Raw genomic sequence first — 17,426 nt, 5'->3', positions numbered from 1 at the left:
TCACAAGTTAACACCCAAGTCGTGGATCAAAACATTAGCAATCTTTGGCCGCTGGGTTCAACATTCCCCAGCACTCTCTCTGGAACACCTTCTACTCTTTCTTCAAGACTTTCTTAAAAAAAAAAACCAGCTCCAAATAGCCTTTCAGTTGACCTTTCTAATCTTCTTTCTTTGGCTCAGTAACCAGTTCTATCATGTCTTCAACAGATTTTCTTCATTAAAAAGATGGTTTATGTTATTACAGTCGAAGTAAAATTGAGAGACTTTCTATAATGTAAAAAGTGACTCAGATATGCAAAACAAATCTCAGTAGAAATAATATGTAGCATCTGGAGATCAATAGAACAAAATTCTTCTATGCAAAACCATTCTTTTACATTCGTAAAGAGCACCAAATTTCTTGGTGTTCACCTGACGGAGAATCTCACCTGGTCCCTCAAAACCAGCTCCATAGCAAAGAAAGCCCAGCAGCGTCTCTACTTTTTGTGAAAGCTGAGGAAAGTCCATCTCCCACACCCACACCCCCCCCCCATCCTCATCACATTCTACAGGGGTTATATTGAGAGCATCCTGAGCAGCTGCATCACTGCCTGGTTTAGAAATTGCACCATCTCGGATCGCAAGACCCTGCAGCGGATAGTGAGGTCAGCTGAGATCATGGGGGTCTCTCTTCCCGCCATCATGGACATTTACACTACACACTGCATCCACAAAGGAAACAGCACTATGAAGGACCCCATGCACCCCTCATACAATCTCTTCTCCCTCCTGCTGTCTGGGAAAAGGCTCCGAAGCATTCGGGCTCTTACGACCAGACTGTATAACAGTTTCTTCCCCCAAGCTATCAGACTCCTCAATACCCGAAGTCTGGACTGACACCTTGCCCTACTGTCCTGTTTATTATTTATTGTAATGCCAGTACTGTTTTTGTGCACTTTATGCAGTCCAGTGTAGGTCTGTAGTCTAGTATAACTTTCTCTGTTTTTTTTTTTATTACATAGTTCAATCTAGTTTTCTGTACTGTGTCATACAAACCATGGTCCTGAAAAAAGTTGTCTCATTTTTACTATGCACTGTACCAGCAGTTATGGTCGAAATGACAATAAAAGTTGACTTGACTTGAACTTGAGTTCTATTTTTGCCACTCTTTACTTTCAATGACTTGAAACAGTGTTTATAGGCAGTGAAAACTTACTGCATCTACATCTTCATTCTTGCAATACAGCTCGTGACCTTTGGCTCGAATTTCATCCCTTTGCTGATCAACCACTTCTTTTAGCTTCAGCATTACTTCCCGTTCCTTCTTAGAGATGCTATCTAGTAAAGAAATATTAACAACATCTCATGAGTTCTATGTGCTCCAATTTAGTAAACCCTCAGCAACTGATGAGGCACAAACTCCCACAAGACATTTTATAAGATGCCACGTGGCAGGTTTGTAATAAAGACTGATAGCTGTGTAAGAACAAAAGATTGTAGCGGGGATGAGGAATTGGTTGGATAATGGGAAACAAAGTAGTAATGAAAGGGTGTTTGTTGGATTAGAGGGAAGAATGGAGTGCAGTTCCCAAAGGGTCAGAACTAGGGCCACTGTTTAATGATTTGTAAATGTAGGGCAAAATTCGAAGAGATGTATGTGTGTACATTGGATTGACTTTTACATCCTTCACATACATGAGTAAAAATCTTTAATTTACGTCTCCATCTAAATGTGCGATGTGCAATCATAGTAATTTATAATAAATAGAACAGTCAATGTAATATAGAGGACACTCAAGTCAGCGTGAGTTCATCAGTCTGATGGCCTGGTGGAAGAAGCTGTCCTAGAGCCCGTTGGTCCTGGTTTTTATTCTGCAGTACCATTTCCTGGATGGTAGCAGCTGGAACAGAGATCTGAGCGTGTATATGCATAGTTTGTTGAAAGTGCCAAGGCTTACTGAGATAGCAGTTAAAAGGAGTCCTGGGTTTTATGCACAGAGTACATTGGTTTGGCCTCCTCCAGAGTATTTTGTCCATCTTTGCGAAACGTATCAGGAAAATGGGGGAGGGGGAAGGAATCTGAACTGTTCTTCTTGGAAAAGGAGGTTGTAAAAGGAGAATGGAGAGTGATTAAAGAGAAACTGTTGCCACTTGTGGAAGTACCAAGAACCTGGGGCCATTGGGTGAAAGTGATTAGCAAAAGAAACAAAACTGGCACAGAACCACTTCCTTTGTACCACTGTACTGCTGAGGGAGTAATATTTTGAGCAGATTCGATTGCAGCATCCAGAAGAGGTCTGGATGAAAATCTAAAAGAAGAGAATTTGCAGGCAATGAGAAGGCAAGGGTGTAAAACTAACTGGATTTTTCTTATGTTTAGATTGTATCCTACCTTACTGTAAAATTCCCCGATTCTAAAATGGACAAAGTTCAGAAAAAAATTCAGATGTAAAAAGGGATAGGTATATATAAAAAAAACTTTCTTCACATTATAAATGGAGTGTTAACCTCAGTATATTAAATCAGTACAGTTGGAGGAATTTTAACACATTTTTAATACAGGAGTGCCAGACACACAAATCATCATCAGTGACCAGGACTCCATTATAGTAGAAGCACCTTATTCCTTTGTACAATGAGACCTCAGCAATGTGCAGGAATTGGACTGAAGTGTGGCAGACATTTTACATGCCAGTTAAGGGCCAAAGAATGACTAGTTCCAAGAGAACACCCAGTCATCTTCGAGGTACTCAATGGGATTATTAAACTCCAAATCCTTTCATGAAGAACGCTTTGGGAAGTCACTCCTGAATAGAATCAAAATTGCATCAGACAGACACAAGAGGTGGGAAAAGGCTGGGTATCCTGTGGTGACTAACCCACCTTACAACTCTCCAACATCTCTACCTGTTACAAACCTTGATTTAGGAGTGTATCGAAATACATCCAATTCATGTAGAAGCACCAACAACAAGCAGCTTGATAGCTCTCAGAACAAAACTGCTTAGTTGATAGAAATCCTTAATAACCTTCAACCGTTCCTCAAGTGGCACACCATGGTTTTATTGGGTGTGCCATCTACAAGATGAAGCACAGCAACCCTCAAGAAATTGTCCACTGCATCTCCCACCCTCAGATGCAAGGACAGGAGAGACATGTACACTAGAACACCACCTGGAGGCTTTTCTCCAAGTCTCACCCTGTCCTTCAACATCTTTGGTGCAAAGCAATCAAGATTCCTGGCTATCAATGTCACGGGTGTCTCTTCAAAGAAAATGAAGCAGAGCAAGATGTGACTCTGACTACCAACTCCTCCAGTGAAATTAAAGGATGTACGATCACCAGTAATCCTCGTATTGCATGAACGAATAAGAAAATAATGATAAAATGAAACCAGAATGCTACTTCAGTTCACGTCAAAAATAGAAAGACCTTATCTTAGTGCCAAGTAAAATCAAAACATATTTAAAGAACTCGTTCTTTCCTGAGAAGATGAAAAACGTTGGCAGATTAAGCGTATTCCCACACTGAAGAGCTGGTACAGGAAATGGCTTCAATTGTCCTGGATTTTTTTTTCAGTTCTGGTAAATCTTTTAAAATCACCTATCCATTTCTGATAATGAAAGCTCAGATCTGAACAAGTTTTAGATAAAGGAGTTAATGAAGGAAGAGATCTGAGTTACCTTCTTGGGACTGGATCTCAACCAGCTGGTTAACCAGCCGTTGGTTTTCACCTGTCAGCTGTGATATCTGCTTCTGCAGTTCTTGGATCCGGGTATGCCACTGACTTATTTTATGATCCACATCCTGAAACAAACAAAAACACAAAAAGCACAGGCATTGAATTAATATTCGAGGTTTAATTTTGAATTTTAAAACCAGAACTAATCCAAAAAGAACCCCATCCCCCACAAGATTTCGCAGGAAGCTGTCTGTGTGTGTGTGTTTAACAAAATGCAATATAATGATCCTACATGATGGTTACTGCATTGCTTTACAGTGTCGGAGATCACTGACCGGAGTTCACTTCCTGCCAGTCCGTACAGAGCTTGCACAATCTCTATCCAAGTTTCCTCCCATACTCGAAAATGTAAGGGGTAGCTATGCTGGCACCTGTAGCATGGCGACACTTGTGTTTGCCCAGCACAGTCCTCACTGGTTTGATCTGATGCAAACGTCAACGATGTACATCAGTGTCTCGATGTACGTGTGACAAACAAAAGGTAAAAAAAAAATCTAACTTAAGTACATATTCAAACCCGTCAGGACATATACACACCACTATTTCTTTATCATCACTACTCAGACTCTTGGAGTTCCCAACCACCATTACCATTGGGGAAATCACACAGAGACACTAGATGTTGTCATCCCAGCATAGCACATATCCCACGTATAATCCTGTAACTCTGGAGCAAGCTGTGGGCAATCCAAAGGCTTGTTCAGAAAACAGGAAGGGGGTTTACGCTGGTACAACAGAATGCAGTGTCAAACTTATCACTCATGCCTTACGCTACTTAAACGGAGCTTGCAAAACCCACTGGATAGGCCGAGTGACAAGTCTATCTCGGAATTCCGGGTTGACATCAAAAAAAAGATTCCCACGCGAGGACTGCATAGACGCGAATAGCCAATCATTCACTCACACAGACTGAGAAAGTAAATGAAATCCCCGTGCAGTGCAGACCAGTTAACTAATGATAAGTTACCGCCCTACAGAAGTGCTTAAAATGTTTAAAAGATCCTCTTAAGTTCAGTACCTTTTCACTTGACAAGCCCAGTAACAAGTGAGATGACTAGTTAGCGAGGACTAATTGCGATTCAGCATTCTAGTAAAGATCGCTGGTGTCACTAAACGAGGGAACATCAATGTGAACAGAATGCCTGGATCAGATAACTCACCTGACGTCAGTGTGGGACCTATCACCTATGATACTCTACTGTTATTTACAAGCCAAACTAATGACCGTCACATCAGTACATTTGGGGAAAAATGGAGGTCCTATAACCAGATTATAAGCAATGATTTGAAAACCAATTGATTGATCTGACAAGATGTCTACCACAGAGATTAGACTTTACTGACAGTAGGTAAGGATCTTATCTTTGAGTAAAGAGAACACTGGTAACAAAAGGACAGGTTATCCTTTTGCCCTGACATTTGTTCTACTGGGAAGCTCAATCAGGACATGCAGGCAATGAGCCATTACAGTATTTGTGGTAGGAAACGTAGCAGTCAGAGAGAGATGGTAAGTGCCCCATCAGGCTCACTTCAAAGGGAACCAACCCTTCCCTTTACTGTGTTTCTCCAGTTCCCAGAATCCCTTTGGAGTCAGCAGAGTCCTCCCAGAGCCTGAGCAATCAGCTGTGTTCTTATAAATCCACATCCTTCCTCTAGTGAGATGACTAGAACTGAGCACAGTACTCCAAGTGGGGTCTGACCAGGGTCCTATACAGCTGCAACATTACCTCTCGGCTCCTTAACTCAATCCCATGATTGATGAAGGCCAATGCTCCGTACGCCTTCTTAACCAGAGTCAACCTGCGTAGCAGCTTTGAGTGTCCTATGGACTTAAGCCCCAAGATCCCTCTGGTCCTCCACATTGCCAAGAGTCTTACCATTAATACTATATTTTGCCATCATATTTAACCTACCAAAATGAACCACCTCACACTTATTTGTGTAGAACTCCATTTGCCACTTCTCAGCCCAGTTTTGCATCCTATCAATGTCCCGCTGTAACCTCTGACAACTATCCACAACACCCCCAACCTTTGTGTCATCAGCAAATTTATTAACCCATCCCTCCACTTCCTCATCCAGGTCACTTATAAACATCACAAACAGTAGGGGTCCCAGAACTGATCCCTGAGGCACACTACTGGTGACTGACCTCCATGCAGAATATGACCCGTCTACAACCACTCTTTGCCTTCTGTGGGCAAGCCAGTTCAGGAACCACAAAGCAATGTCCCCTTGGATCCCATGCCTCCTTACTTTCTAAATAAACCTTGCATGGGTACCTTATCAAAAGCCTCGCTAAAATCCATATACACTACATCTACGGCTCTACCCTCATCAATATGTTTAGTCACATCCTCAAAAAATTCAATCAGGCTCATAAGGCACAGCCTGCCTTTCACAAAGCCATGCTGACAATTCCTAATCATATTATGCCTCTCCAAATGTTCATAAATCCTGCCTCTCAGGATCTTCTCCATCAACTTGCCATCCACTGAAGTAAGACTCACTGGTCTACAATTTCCTGGGCTATCCCTACTCCCTTTCTTGAATAAGGGAACAACATCTGCAATCCTCCAATTCTCTGGAACCTCTCCTGTCCTCACTGATGATGCAAAGATCATTGCCAGAGGCTCACTTCCCACAGTAGCCTGGGGTACATCTCGTCTGGCCCCGGTCACTTATCCAACTTGATGCTTTCCAAAAGTTCCAGCACATCCTCTTTCTTAATATATACATGCTCAAGCTTTTCAGTCTGCTGCAAGTCATCCCTACAATTGCCAAGATCCTTTTCCATAGTGAATACTGCAGCAAAGTATTCATTAAATACCTTTGCCATCTCCTCCAGTTCCATACACACTTGTCCACTGTCACACTTGTTTGGTCCTATTCTCTCACATCTTATCCTCTTGCTCTTCACATATTTGTACAATGCCTTGGGGTTTTCCTTCATCCTGTCTGCCAAGGCCTTCTCATGGCCCCTTCTGGCTCTCCTAATTTCTTTCTTAGGCTCCTTCCTGCTAGTCTTAATATCTTCTAGATCTGTATCATTACCAAGTTTTTTGAACCTTTGTAAGTTCTTCTTTTCTTTTTGACTAGATTTACAACAGCCTTTGTACACTATGGCTCCTGTACACTACCATTCTTTCCGTCTCACTGGAACGCATCTATGCAGAATCCCACGCAATTATCCCCTGAACATTTGCCACATTTCTTCCATACACTCCCCTGAGAACATCTGTTTCTAATTTATGCTTCCATGTTCCTGCCTGATAGCTTCATATTTCCCCTTACTCCAATTAAACGTTTCCCTAACTTGTCTGCTCCTATCCCTCTCCAATGTTATGGTAAAGGAGTTAGAATTGTGATCACTATCTCCAAAATGTTCTCTCACTGAGAGACCTGACACCTGAACATGTTCAATTCCCAATACCAGATCAAATACAGCCTCTCCTCTTGTAGGCTTATCTACATATTGTGTCAAGAAACCCTTCTGAACACACCTAACAAACTCCACCCCATCTAAACCCCTCACTCCAGGGAGATGCCAATCAATATTTGGGAAATTAAAATCTCCCACCACAACAACCCTGTTATTATTACTCCTGTCCAGAATCTGTCTCCTTATCTGCTCCTCAATAGCCCTGTTACTATTGGATGGTCTATAAAAAAAACACCCAGTAGAGTTATTGATCCCTTTCTAACTTCTACCCACAGAGACTCCATAGACAACCCCTCCATGACTTCCTCCTTTTCTGCAGCCATGACACTATCTCTAATCAACAGTGCCATGCCCCCATCTCTTTTGCCTCCCTCCCTGTCCTTTCTGAAACATCTAAGACCATTCCACCCCCTGCACTATCCAAGTCTCTGTAATGGCCACAACATCATGGCTCCAAGTGTTGATCCATGCTCTAAGCTCATCCATTTTATTCATAATACTCCTTGCATTAAAATAGACATCTCTCAAACCATTGGACTAAGTGTGTCCTTTCTCTATCACCTGTCTATCCTCCCCCTTGCTACAAGCTTTTCTCTATTTAACCTCTCTATCCACCGTCTCTTCAGTTCAGTTCCCACCCCACCCCCAACCCCTGTAATTCTAATTTAAACCCTCCCCAGTAGCCTTTGCAAACCTCCCCGCCAGGATATTGGTCCCCCTCAGATTCAAGTGCAACCCATCCTTTTTGTACAGGTCACACCTGCCCCAAAAGAGGTCCCAATGATCCAGAAATCTGAATCCCTGCCCCCTGCTCCAATCCCTCAGCCACGCATTTATCCTCCTCCTCTTTCTATTCTTATACTCACTGTCACGAAGCGACATTGCTACTCAATGAAGTTAATTATTTAAGAGTGATTGTTCAGAGATTCTGCACGTCTGGCCAAAGTTTAAGCAGGGTGTATAGACAGAGCAAGGATGTGCAGCTGCATTCAGCTTTTTAAAATCAAAGTAAACTTTATTCATTATAAAAAAACTTTCAAGAATAAACTGTGCAATGCCTTTTCAGTCTTACGTTCATACTCAATGGTTTCAGTACTCTATTACGTTCCTACACACCATTTTCGGCGGGTTGCAATCATCACAAGTAGTCACTTGTTCAGCTGAGGCAGCACAAGGTTTAAAAAGAGCCCAGGGCCTTTCGAGACTTTTCAGCAGACTGCAATCATAACGGTCTTCCCCTCACCCACCTTTTTATTCTTGCACCTTCCCCATCCTTTCCAGTCCTGAAGAAGGGCATCAGTCCTAAACGTTAACCATTTGTTCACTTCCATGCGTGCTGCTTGACCTGCTGAGCTCCTCCAGCATTTTGTGTACCGTATGTCGCTTTAGAAGTTGGAGGGGAGAATCTCACTGAAAGCCATTGAATATTGAAAGGCTGAGATAAAGCAGATGTGGAGAGGATGTTTCAGTAGGGGAGTCTATGATCAGACAGCGCAGCCTCTAAATAGATGGACGTCCATTTAGAACAGAGATGAGAAGGAATTCTTCTTGCCAGAGGGTAGTGACTCTGTGAAACTCATTACCATAGGCTGTACAGACCCAGTCACGGGGTATATTTAAACAGAGGCTAACAGGTTCTTGATTAGTCAGGGCATCGTAGTTACTGGGGGAAGGCAGAAGTGTGGGGTTGAGATGGTTAATAAATCAGCCATGTTGGAATTATAGAGCAAACTCAATTGTCCAAATGGCTAATTCCACTCTGATGCTTTATGGTCTTATCAACAGTAGTACTGTCACTCCTGTGGCCCTCTGGGGTGGTATCCTACTACAATAACAGGGGAACTTCCTTGCCCAATCTGGCCGCTCCCTCCTCAACTGCAGAAGCCTATACTGTGCACCCTTCTCAATGAACCTTGGAGGTGGCTGCGCCTAGCTTCAGCATACCCTCCTGCGGCCTGGAATGTGCCACGGGGGCATTCCTCTACAGACAAGTCAACATGCTGGCGCAACCACCACCTCCGGGAGGCTGAAGGGCGCCTTTCCAAGCTGACGACCTGCTGGCAGCACTTAATCTTCAGGGTTGAGGCCTGCAACAGCAGGGTTTAGGGTCGTGAGCTGGTTTGCAGATGGAGATACGCAGGGTGTGCTTCTATCTCACTCTGTTTAAGCGCGCCAGATTCAGTCAAAAATCTATCACACCATTGCAAAAATAAAAGTTGGGCAGTTTTAGAGAAGTAACATTTAATAATCCAAAAAAAAAAATCTGTCACTAACAACCATCCCAAGAAACCAGATCACTGAAGTTAATGTATATACAGGTTTCCCCCGCTATCCGAAGGTAAAGTGTTCCTATGAAACCATTCGTAAGCCGAAGTGGCATAAAGCGAAGAAGCAATTACCATTAGTTTATATGGGAAACATTTTTGAGCGTTCCCAGACCCAAAAAGTAACCTACCAAATCATACCAAAAAACAGGAATGATATGATAAATATACAGCCTTTATAAAGTAGAAATAATGTATGTACGGTATAGCTTCACTTATCAAAATCAGGAAGACAGTGAGCCAAAATCAATTTGGAGAGAAAAAAAATCAGCACGTACACACATGCACACACAGCTGCCCGCACAAGGCTTCACGGTCAGGGTAGTCTTTCTCGGGGTAAACACACGTATAAAGCGGGTGTCTTTTTCTCATAAAAGCGAAAATCCTCTTTGGTTAGCGAAATCAGGCACTAATATAGGTCTTTCATAACAGCAAGCTGTCATAAAGTGAACGTTCTAAAAAAAAACGGGGGACACCTGTATTCTTGACATTCCCACCCTTGCAATAAAGCAAAAAGCTGCAGGAAACAGGTCAAAGAATACACTCTATGCTTAGAAGTGTCAGAATGCGTGCGGGAAACCGGTGGGGGTGAAGGCCAGAGAAAACAATACATGCTAAAATTCAATTTATTTAAAACATTTCACTGAATCTCCACACGACGAGCAAAGGGACAGAAGATGAGAATTGAACTGAGTGAGGGCAGACAACTGCAGACTAATTGAAGATTATAAAAAGATTAATGAAATGAAATCTTACTCAAGGAGGTAGAGCATTGGTCAGGGTTGTTCGCAGGCCCAAGAACTGAATGAGGAGTAACCCAGCTGTGTGTGTTTGCATGCTTTCTAGCAATTCACTTTATTCAGTTTTAACCAAAAAAATTACAAATAAAACATTCAAAACCATAAATTATACCACACTTCCAGCAACAAAGATTAAAAAACCTTAAGGCATTTCCTCTTGAATGGCAAATATTTGGAGCTTTGTATCAGTGTGCAGCTTGTCCTGGGCACTAAAGATTTACGATTAAAGTCAGTACATGGTAATTGTTCAAAGCTGCTCGAAATAAAGGCACTGGGTACAACAAAACCTGCCTGAAAACTACTTTGAACTTTAAAATAACCATTTGATTTCATAGTGATGAATATGCGAATTCTGCTGAACTTAGATTTAATAAGGGTGAACGTATTCTGCTCAATCCACAGAATAAGGAAGCAATACTGCATGCTTATATATATGACAGGGACCCAATTCAAAAATAGTACGGCATTTGCTGCAAAGTATTTTGCAGATAACAGGAAAACTGCAAAATTACAGGAAATGTGGATTACAGGAGGAATGGAGACAGGCTGACCCCCATTGATATCAATGGATCTGGGGTTGAGAGGGTAAACAGCTTTAAATTCCTCAGCATCCACATCACCAAGGACCTCACGTGGTCTGTACACACCTGCTGTGTGATGAAAAAGACACAACAGCACCTGCTTCACCTCAGATGGTTGAGGAAGTTTGGTATGGGCCCCAAATCCTAAGACCTTTCTATAGGGGCACGATTCAGAGCATCCTGACTGGTATGGGAACTGTACCTCCCTTGATTACAGGATTCTGCAGAGGGTGGTGTGGACAGCCCAGCGCATCTGTACAGCGCATGTGAACTTCCCATGATTCAGGATATTTACAAGGACAGGTGTGTAAAAAGGGCCTGTAGGATCATTGGGGATCCAAGTCACCCCAACCACAATCTATTCCAGCTGCTACCATCCGGGAAACGGTACCGCAGCATAAAAACCGGGACCAACAGGCTCCGGGACAGCTTCTTCCACCAGGCCATCAGACTGATGAACTCACACTGATTTGAGTGTACTCTATATTACATTGACTGTTCTATTTATTATAAATTACTATGATTGCACATTTGGAGACGTAACAAAGATTTTTACTCCTCGTGAACGTGAAGGATGTAAGAAATAAAGTCAATTCAAGATTGTAAACAGTGCTGGACAATTGTTCTAGTTTCAGGTTGGAAACTGTTCACATTAACCGTTTCTGTATTCACAGATGCTGTCTGGTCTGCTGAGCATTCCACCTGCTTCTATTTCATATTTCTAACCTTTGGTTTCCGTTTTACTAGAATACCACTCATTATTACTTCTGACCTACATACATTGCTAACTCAATTTCAGTTCATGGAAACTTAGCACGAGACCTTTGTTCAGCAGCTTAGTTCTGTGATGTTTGCCAAGTCTGTTACATAATCTGGACATGCATGCCGACAGAAAAATGTTATTTAGAGTCAACAGCACACCTCAAATAGATTGTGGAATTGGAATGTTAGATTAATTGTTGGAATGAGTACCATGAACCATAACCTTCTCGATTGCAGCGTGTCTACTAAAGCACCCCACAAGACAGCCACAGGAAGAGCTAGACTGTAAATGGAAAGGTGCAGAAGGACATGACAAAGGAAGCAGTGACTTAACATGGAGAACGTTCCAGCCATAAATAGAAACGTTTTCCCTACGGATGTGGAAATGCGCCAAAAGAAAGTAAGTGGAACTCTCAAAATAAACGCTGCAGCACTAGATAAACACTGGGTTGCTTGACTGCAGATGTCATAAAATGCAAAAGGTTAGTTAAAGAAAGTACACAAAGTTCTGGACGAACTCAGCAGGTCAAGGAGTATCTATGGAAAGGAATGGACAGCCAACATTTTGGGCCAAGATCCTTCATCAGAGCTGGAAAGGAATGCGGAAGAACCCAGAAAAAGGTGGAGATGAGCAAAAGGGTACAAGCTGGAAGGTGATAGACAAAACCAAATAAAGGGAAAGATAGGTCAATGAAGGGAGATTGCCGCTACGGTTGCTCCAATAAATGCATTAAGTGTTACCACATGCTTAGCAAGCCTTCTCACAGACAGGAAACCTGCTTAACTCATAGACACAACAGCTTCCCACAGGCCTATAGTTCTGCATAAACTGTGATCAATATACACATTGAAAAATGGAAAGGCCAAACTAAAAGTAGAAGTGGTTAACAACCATTTGACCAAATGAATGAACATTTGCTGTGGCAGCCATTCTCAAATGAAATCGCACAGAAAACACATCAATTATAACCTTCATTTTCCAACATAAGAGATTTTACATTACACGGCTCAGTTCAAACCCCGATCATGTGTGTGTTATTTGTGTAAACAGATTATCAGGAAGCAGTTAGTAGCCTTAACATACCATGTGTTTTCAATGTGCAAGTCAAATTTGGCATCCCCAGCAGAAAATTTTGAGGAAGTTCATGAATTACTGCAAACAGCTTGTTTTACAAATCCTTGTATTCCCTACAACTTCATCTCCTGCATGTTGGTACCAGTGATAAACTAGATGTACCTTCCCTTATTCTCTATTGTCCCGTAACAATACTTAATTTATTAGGTACCATGTGCTTTATGCCAATTTAAAATGCCGATTTCAAGACAAGAAAAATATTATTTTTTTCTCTTTCATACAACATGATCCCAAGAATTAAATTGAATTGACTTTATTATTACTTGCATCCTTCATATACATGAGTAAAAACCTTTACATTACATCTCCATCTAAATGTGCAATGTGCAATTTATAGTAACTTATAATAATAGTATGCACAACATAGTAATACAGTGTGTCAGCATGAGTTAGTTGTCTGATGGCCTGGTGGAGGAAGCTGTCCCGGAGCCTGTTGGTCCTAACTTTTATGCTGCGGTACCGTTTCCCAGATGGCAGCAGCTGGACAGATTATGGTTGGGGTGACTCAGGTCCCCAATGATCCTTCAGGATCTTTTTACACACCTGTCTTTGTAAATGTTCACTTCTACAGATGCGCTGGGCTTTCCGCACCACTCTCTGCAGAGTCCTGCGATTGAGAGAAGTACAGCTTCCATGCCAGGGAGTGATGCAGCCAGTCAGGATGCTCTCAGTTGGTGCCCCTGTAGAAAGTCCTTAGGATTTGGGGTTTCGCACCAAACTTCTTCAACTGTCTGAGGTGAAAGAGGCTCTGTTGTGCCTTTTTCACCACACAGCCGGTATGTACAGACCATGTGAGATCCTCAGTAATGTGTATACTGAGGAACTTAAAGCTGTTCACCCTCTCAACCCCAGATCCATTGATGTCAATAGGGGTTAGCCCGTCTCCATTCCTCCTGTAATCCACAACTACCACCTTTGTTTCTGCAACATTGAAGGAGAGATTGTTTCCTTAGCAGGATATGACTTCTTTGCTTTAGGCTGCCTTGTTATTATTTGAGATTAGGCCAATCAATGTCAGCAAATTTAATTAGCAGATTGGAGCTGTGGGTGGCGACTCAGTCATGGGCTTAGGACACAGCCTGAGAGGCTCCTGTGTTGAGGGTCAGAGGGTTGGAGGTGAGGGAGCTCACTCTTACCACCTGCCAGCAATCTGGCAGGAAATCCAGGATCCAGCTACACAAGGTAGGATGAAGGCCGAGGTCTCTGAGCTTCTTGTCGAGCCTGGAGGGAATTATGGTGTTGAAAGCTGAAGTGTAGTCCAAGAACAGCATTCTCACATAAGCATCCCTCATCTCCAGATGCATAAGGACGATGTATAGAGCTGTGGCTATTGCGTCATCTGTCGATCGGTTGTGTCAGTAGGCGAATTGTAGGGGGTCCATTGCAGGTGATAGCATGCTGCAGATGCTGTCCTTGACCAGCTTCTCAAAGCATTTGCCTATTATTGAGGGGAGTGCAACAGGACGCCAGTCATTCAGACATGCTACCTTAGTCTTTTTTTTTGGTACAGGAACAATGGCAGATGTTTTGAAGCAGGTGGGCACTCTACACTGGGAGAGGGACAGATTGAAAATGTTTGCAAACACCTGCCAGTTGTGCCACGCACACTCTGCATACCCACCCTGGGACACCATCAGGTCCCGCAGCCTTGCGACTGACGACTCGTTGGAAACACCTGCGTACTTCAGCCTCAGAGATGACCAAGGTGCAGGACTCTTCGGGGGCTGTGTTGGCAACATCGGACCGAGAGTAAAATCGATTTAGCTTCTCTGGGAGAGAGGCAGCGATGTTGGAAACACCGCTGCGTTTAGCTTTGAAGTCTGCAATGGTGTGCAGACCTAGTCATAAACTGCGTGCATTGTTGGTGGAGAGCTGACTGGATCTTGCTCCTGTGTTGTTGTTTCCCTTTATCAGCAGTACAAAGACATGCTGCCAGAAACACTCAATGCCCAGCGAGAACGGGAAAGGGAATTACTTGCAACTTCTACATCCTCAGATTGTCACTCTGTAGTCAATTAAGAACTTTTGAAATATTATCACTGTTGTGACATAGAAAGCACAACCACCCATTCTGACTGCCACACTAGATGATCTTTGAGAGGTTAATTGAGGGATCAGAAAGGGAAATTCCCTTCTCCAGTCACCTGTCAGCCAATAATTGGAAATGGTTTATTATTGTCACATGACTGAAATAGTGAAATATATCGTCCTGCATGCCATCTATAAAATTAATTTCAAATCATTAGCTCACCAAGATAACAAAGAGCAAAGCACAAAATGCAGAATATAGTGTTATCATTATGCTTACAGAGAGAGGGCTGTGTTGTGTATTTAATATTTCAGTAATATTTGAGTAATCTTGTACATATATTGTTTGATTAAGCATTCTTGTTTAATTAAATAATTAATTACAGGTTATATATACAAATACATGAATTGCATAAGTCATCACGCTACCACGCGATACGGAACGCCTCGCTAAAAGAGAACGCCAAGATAGACTCACGTTCCTGGACTCCGGTGTTGTTCGTTTGAATTAGTTGAATGTTTTGAAGTTACACAAGCAGTGCAACTCAACAAAAGGTGAAGAGCCATGACGAGGAAGAGTTCACTTCAGTTCAATATCTCATCCAATTGCACGTACCTCTGAGAATCAGTCCTGGAGCACTACCCCTGGTGAGGCCTGACCCTTCAGGCTTCTGAGTCAAGAGTTGCAAGGATGAACAGTTGAGTTACTTTTGAGAAGATAGCAACACTGAATCCTAAAATTGCATCCAGAAACATAGCAAGGAGGTTCTGGGAGAGTGTGAACTTTGCAAAGACGGGATTGTTTCCGTCACAAGTAATTCTTTGTTTTGTTTTGCAAAGATGATAAAGATTTAGTTTTATTAATTTATTTGTCCCCTAAATGGGGAGAAAATTCAGGTAACTGAGGTGCCAAGGGGATTTGGGAATCCCCATACAGGATTCCTGAAAGGTTAACTTGCTGGTTGATTGGTTGGTAAAGAAGGCAAATGGAACATTAGTATTCATTTCAAGAGGACCAGAATACAAAAGCAAGGATGTAATGTTGAAGCTTTATAAGTCATTGGTCACACCGCAATTGGAATATTGTGAGCAGTTTTAGGCCTCTTATCTAAGAAAAGACCCACTGGCATTGGAGATGGTCCCCAGGAGGTGCATTAGCATGATTTCAGGAATGAAAGGATTAACATGCCATATGAGGAGCATTTGATGGCTCTGGGCCTGTTGCTGGAGTTTAGAAGAATGAGGGTGGATCTCATTGAAACCTATTGAATATTGAACCATCAAGTGGAAATGGGGTGAATCCTGCTGAAGGGTCTTGGTCCAAAATGTCAACTTTACTCTTTTTCATAGCTGCTGCCTGGCCTGCTGAGTTCCTCCTGCATTTTGTGTGTGTTGCTTGAATGTTTCCTATAGTGGCTGAGTCTCAGGTCAGAGGGAGACAGCTTCAGTATCGAGAGGTGTCCATTTAGAACAGAGATGAGGAGGAAATTCTTTAGCCAGAGGTTAGTAAACCCGTGGAATTTATTGCTACTGGAGGCCAAGTCATTTGGTATATTTAAAGTGGAGAGAACAACATGTTCTTGATTTGTCAGAGCATCAAAGGTTATGGGGTGAAGGCAGGAGAACGGGATTGAGGTGGATAATAAATCAGCCAAGATGTAATGACAGAGCAGATTCGATGAACTGAGTTCTGCTACTATGTCTTACGGTCTTCAAGACATTCAAAATGCATTGATGATCATAATCCGAGAATATGCTGGGGGCAGCCAGCAAGTGACACCATGCTTCCGGGGCAACATAGCACACCCTCAACTAACAATCCCTTTGGAATGTGGGAAGAAACCAGAGCTCTCATAGGAAACCCACATTGTCACACGGAGGATGTACAAATTGCTCAGACAGTTGTGGGGAATGAACCTTAATCACAGGCACTGTAAAGCATTGAGCTAACCACTACTCTACCATTCCCCCCACCCCCAATGATAATAATAGTGTCGGCATTTCAATTTTTACGCCATAACCTGCTAAAGGAGCAGGTGGGCAAAATCAATGGTTAACCAGAAAAGGATAGCCTGTATGATTTGACTCACTCAGGAGAAATTGGTGACCTTAATGTCAACAATAAACATAACCTCCTCTTGCGCACATGAAGCATCGAGCACCCATCAATTCTGGGTTGCCTGTATTCCCCAGAACAACAAAAAACTTCAGCTACATATATTGTATTTTGCACACAGAAAACAATCTGCCTTCCCTTTACCAAAGTTTCTTTCTGGAAAAGTACAGGGTAGGTGCACTGAATATTTATATCTTGTGTAGATCCAAATATTGAAAGGCCTAGTTAGAGTGGGTGTGCAGAAGATGCTTTATATAGTGGAGGAGTCCAGGACCAGAGGGCACAGCCTTAGAATAGAGGGGTGATCATTTAGAATGGAGATGAGGAGGAATTTCTCTAGCCAGAGGGTAATAAATCTGCAGAATTTATTGTCACAGACGGCTGTGAAGGCCAAGTCATTGGGTATATTTGAACCAGAGGTTCTGAGGCTCTTGATTAGTCAGGGCATCAAAGGTTATGGTGAGAAGGCAGCAGAACGGGGTTAAGAAGGGTAATAAATCAGCTCTGATGGAATGGT

At 42.5% G+C, this 17,426-nt stretch overlaps 1 protein-coding gene across 12 annotated transcripts in view; it reads right to left on the bottom strand.

Annotated features, from left to right (window-relative positions):
- The window catches only part of rilp (Rab interacting lysosomal protein), a 62,330-nt gene that overhangs the window by 39,021 nt on the left and 5,883 nt on the right, over positions 1–17,426 (bottom strand). For all 12 annotated transcript variants that reach the window (XM_059973257.1, XM_059973255.1, XM_059973258.1 and 9 more), the window contains exons 2-3: positions 3,663–3,786; positions 1,196–1,317 (exon numbers count right to left, since the gene is read on the bottom strand). In XM_059973257.1, the coding sequence (XP_059829240.1) occupies positions 1,196–1,317; positions 3,663–3,786 (246 nt within the window). The remainder of the gene's footprint in view (positions 1–1,195; positions 1,318–3,662; positions 3,787–17,426) is intronic.

Source organism: Hypanus sabinus, chromosome 6 (assembly GCF_030144855.1).
Source record: "Hypanus sabinus isolate sHypSab1 chromosome 6, sHypSab1.hap1, whole genome shotgun sequence".
In the NCBI taxonomy this organism is placed as follows: Eukaryota; Metazoa; Chordata; class Chondrichthyes; order Myliobatiformes; family Dasyatidae; genus Hypanus; species Hypanus sabinus.
This window is presented reverse-complemented; position numbering and strand designations above follow the sequence as displayed.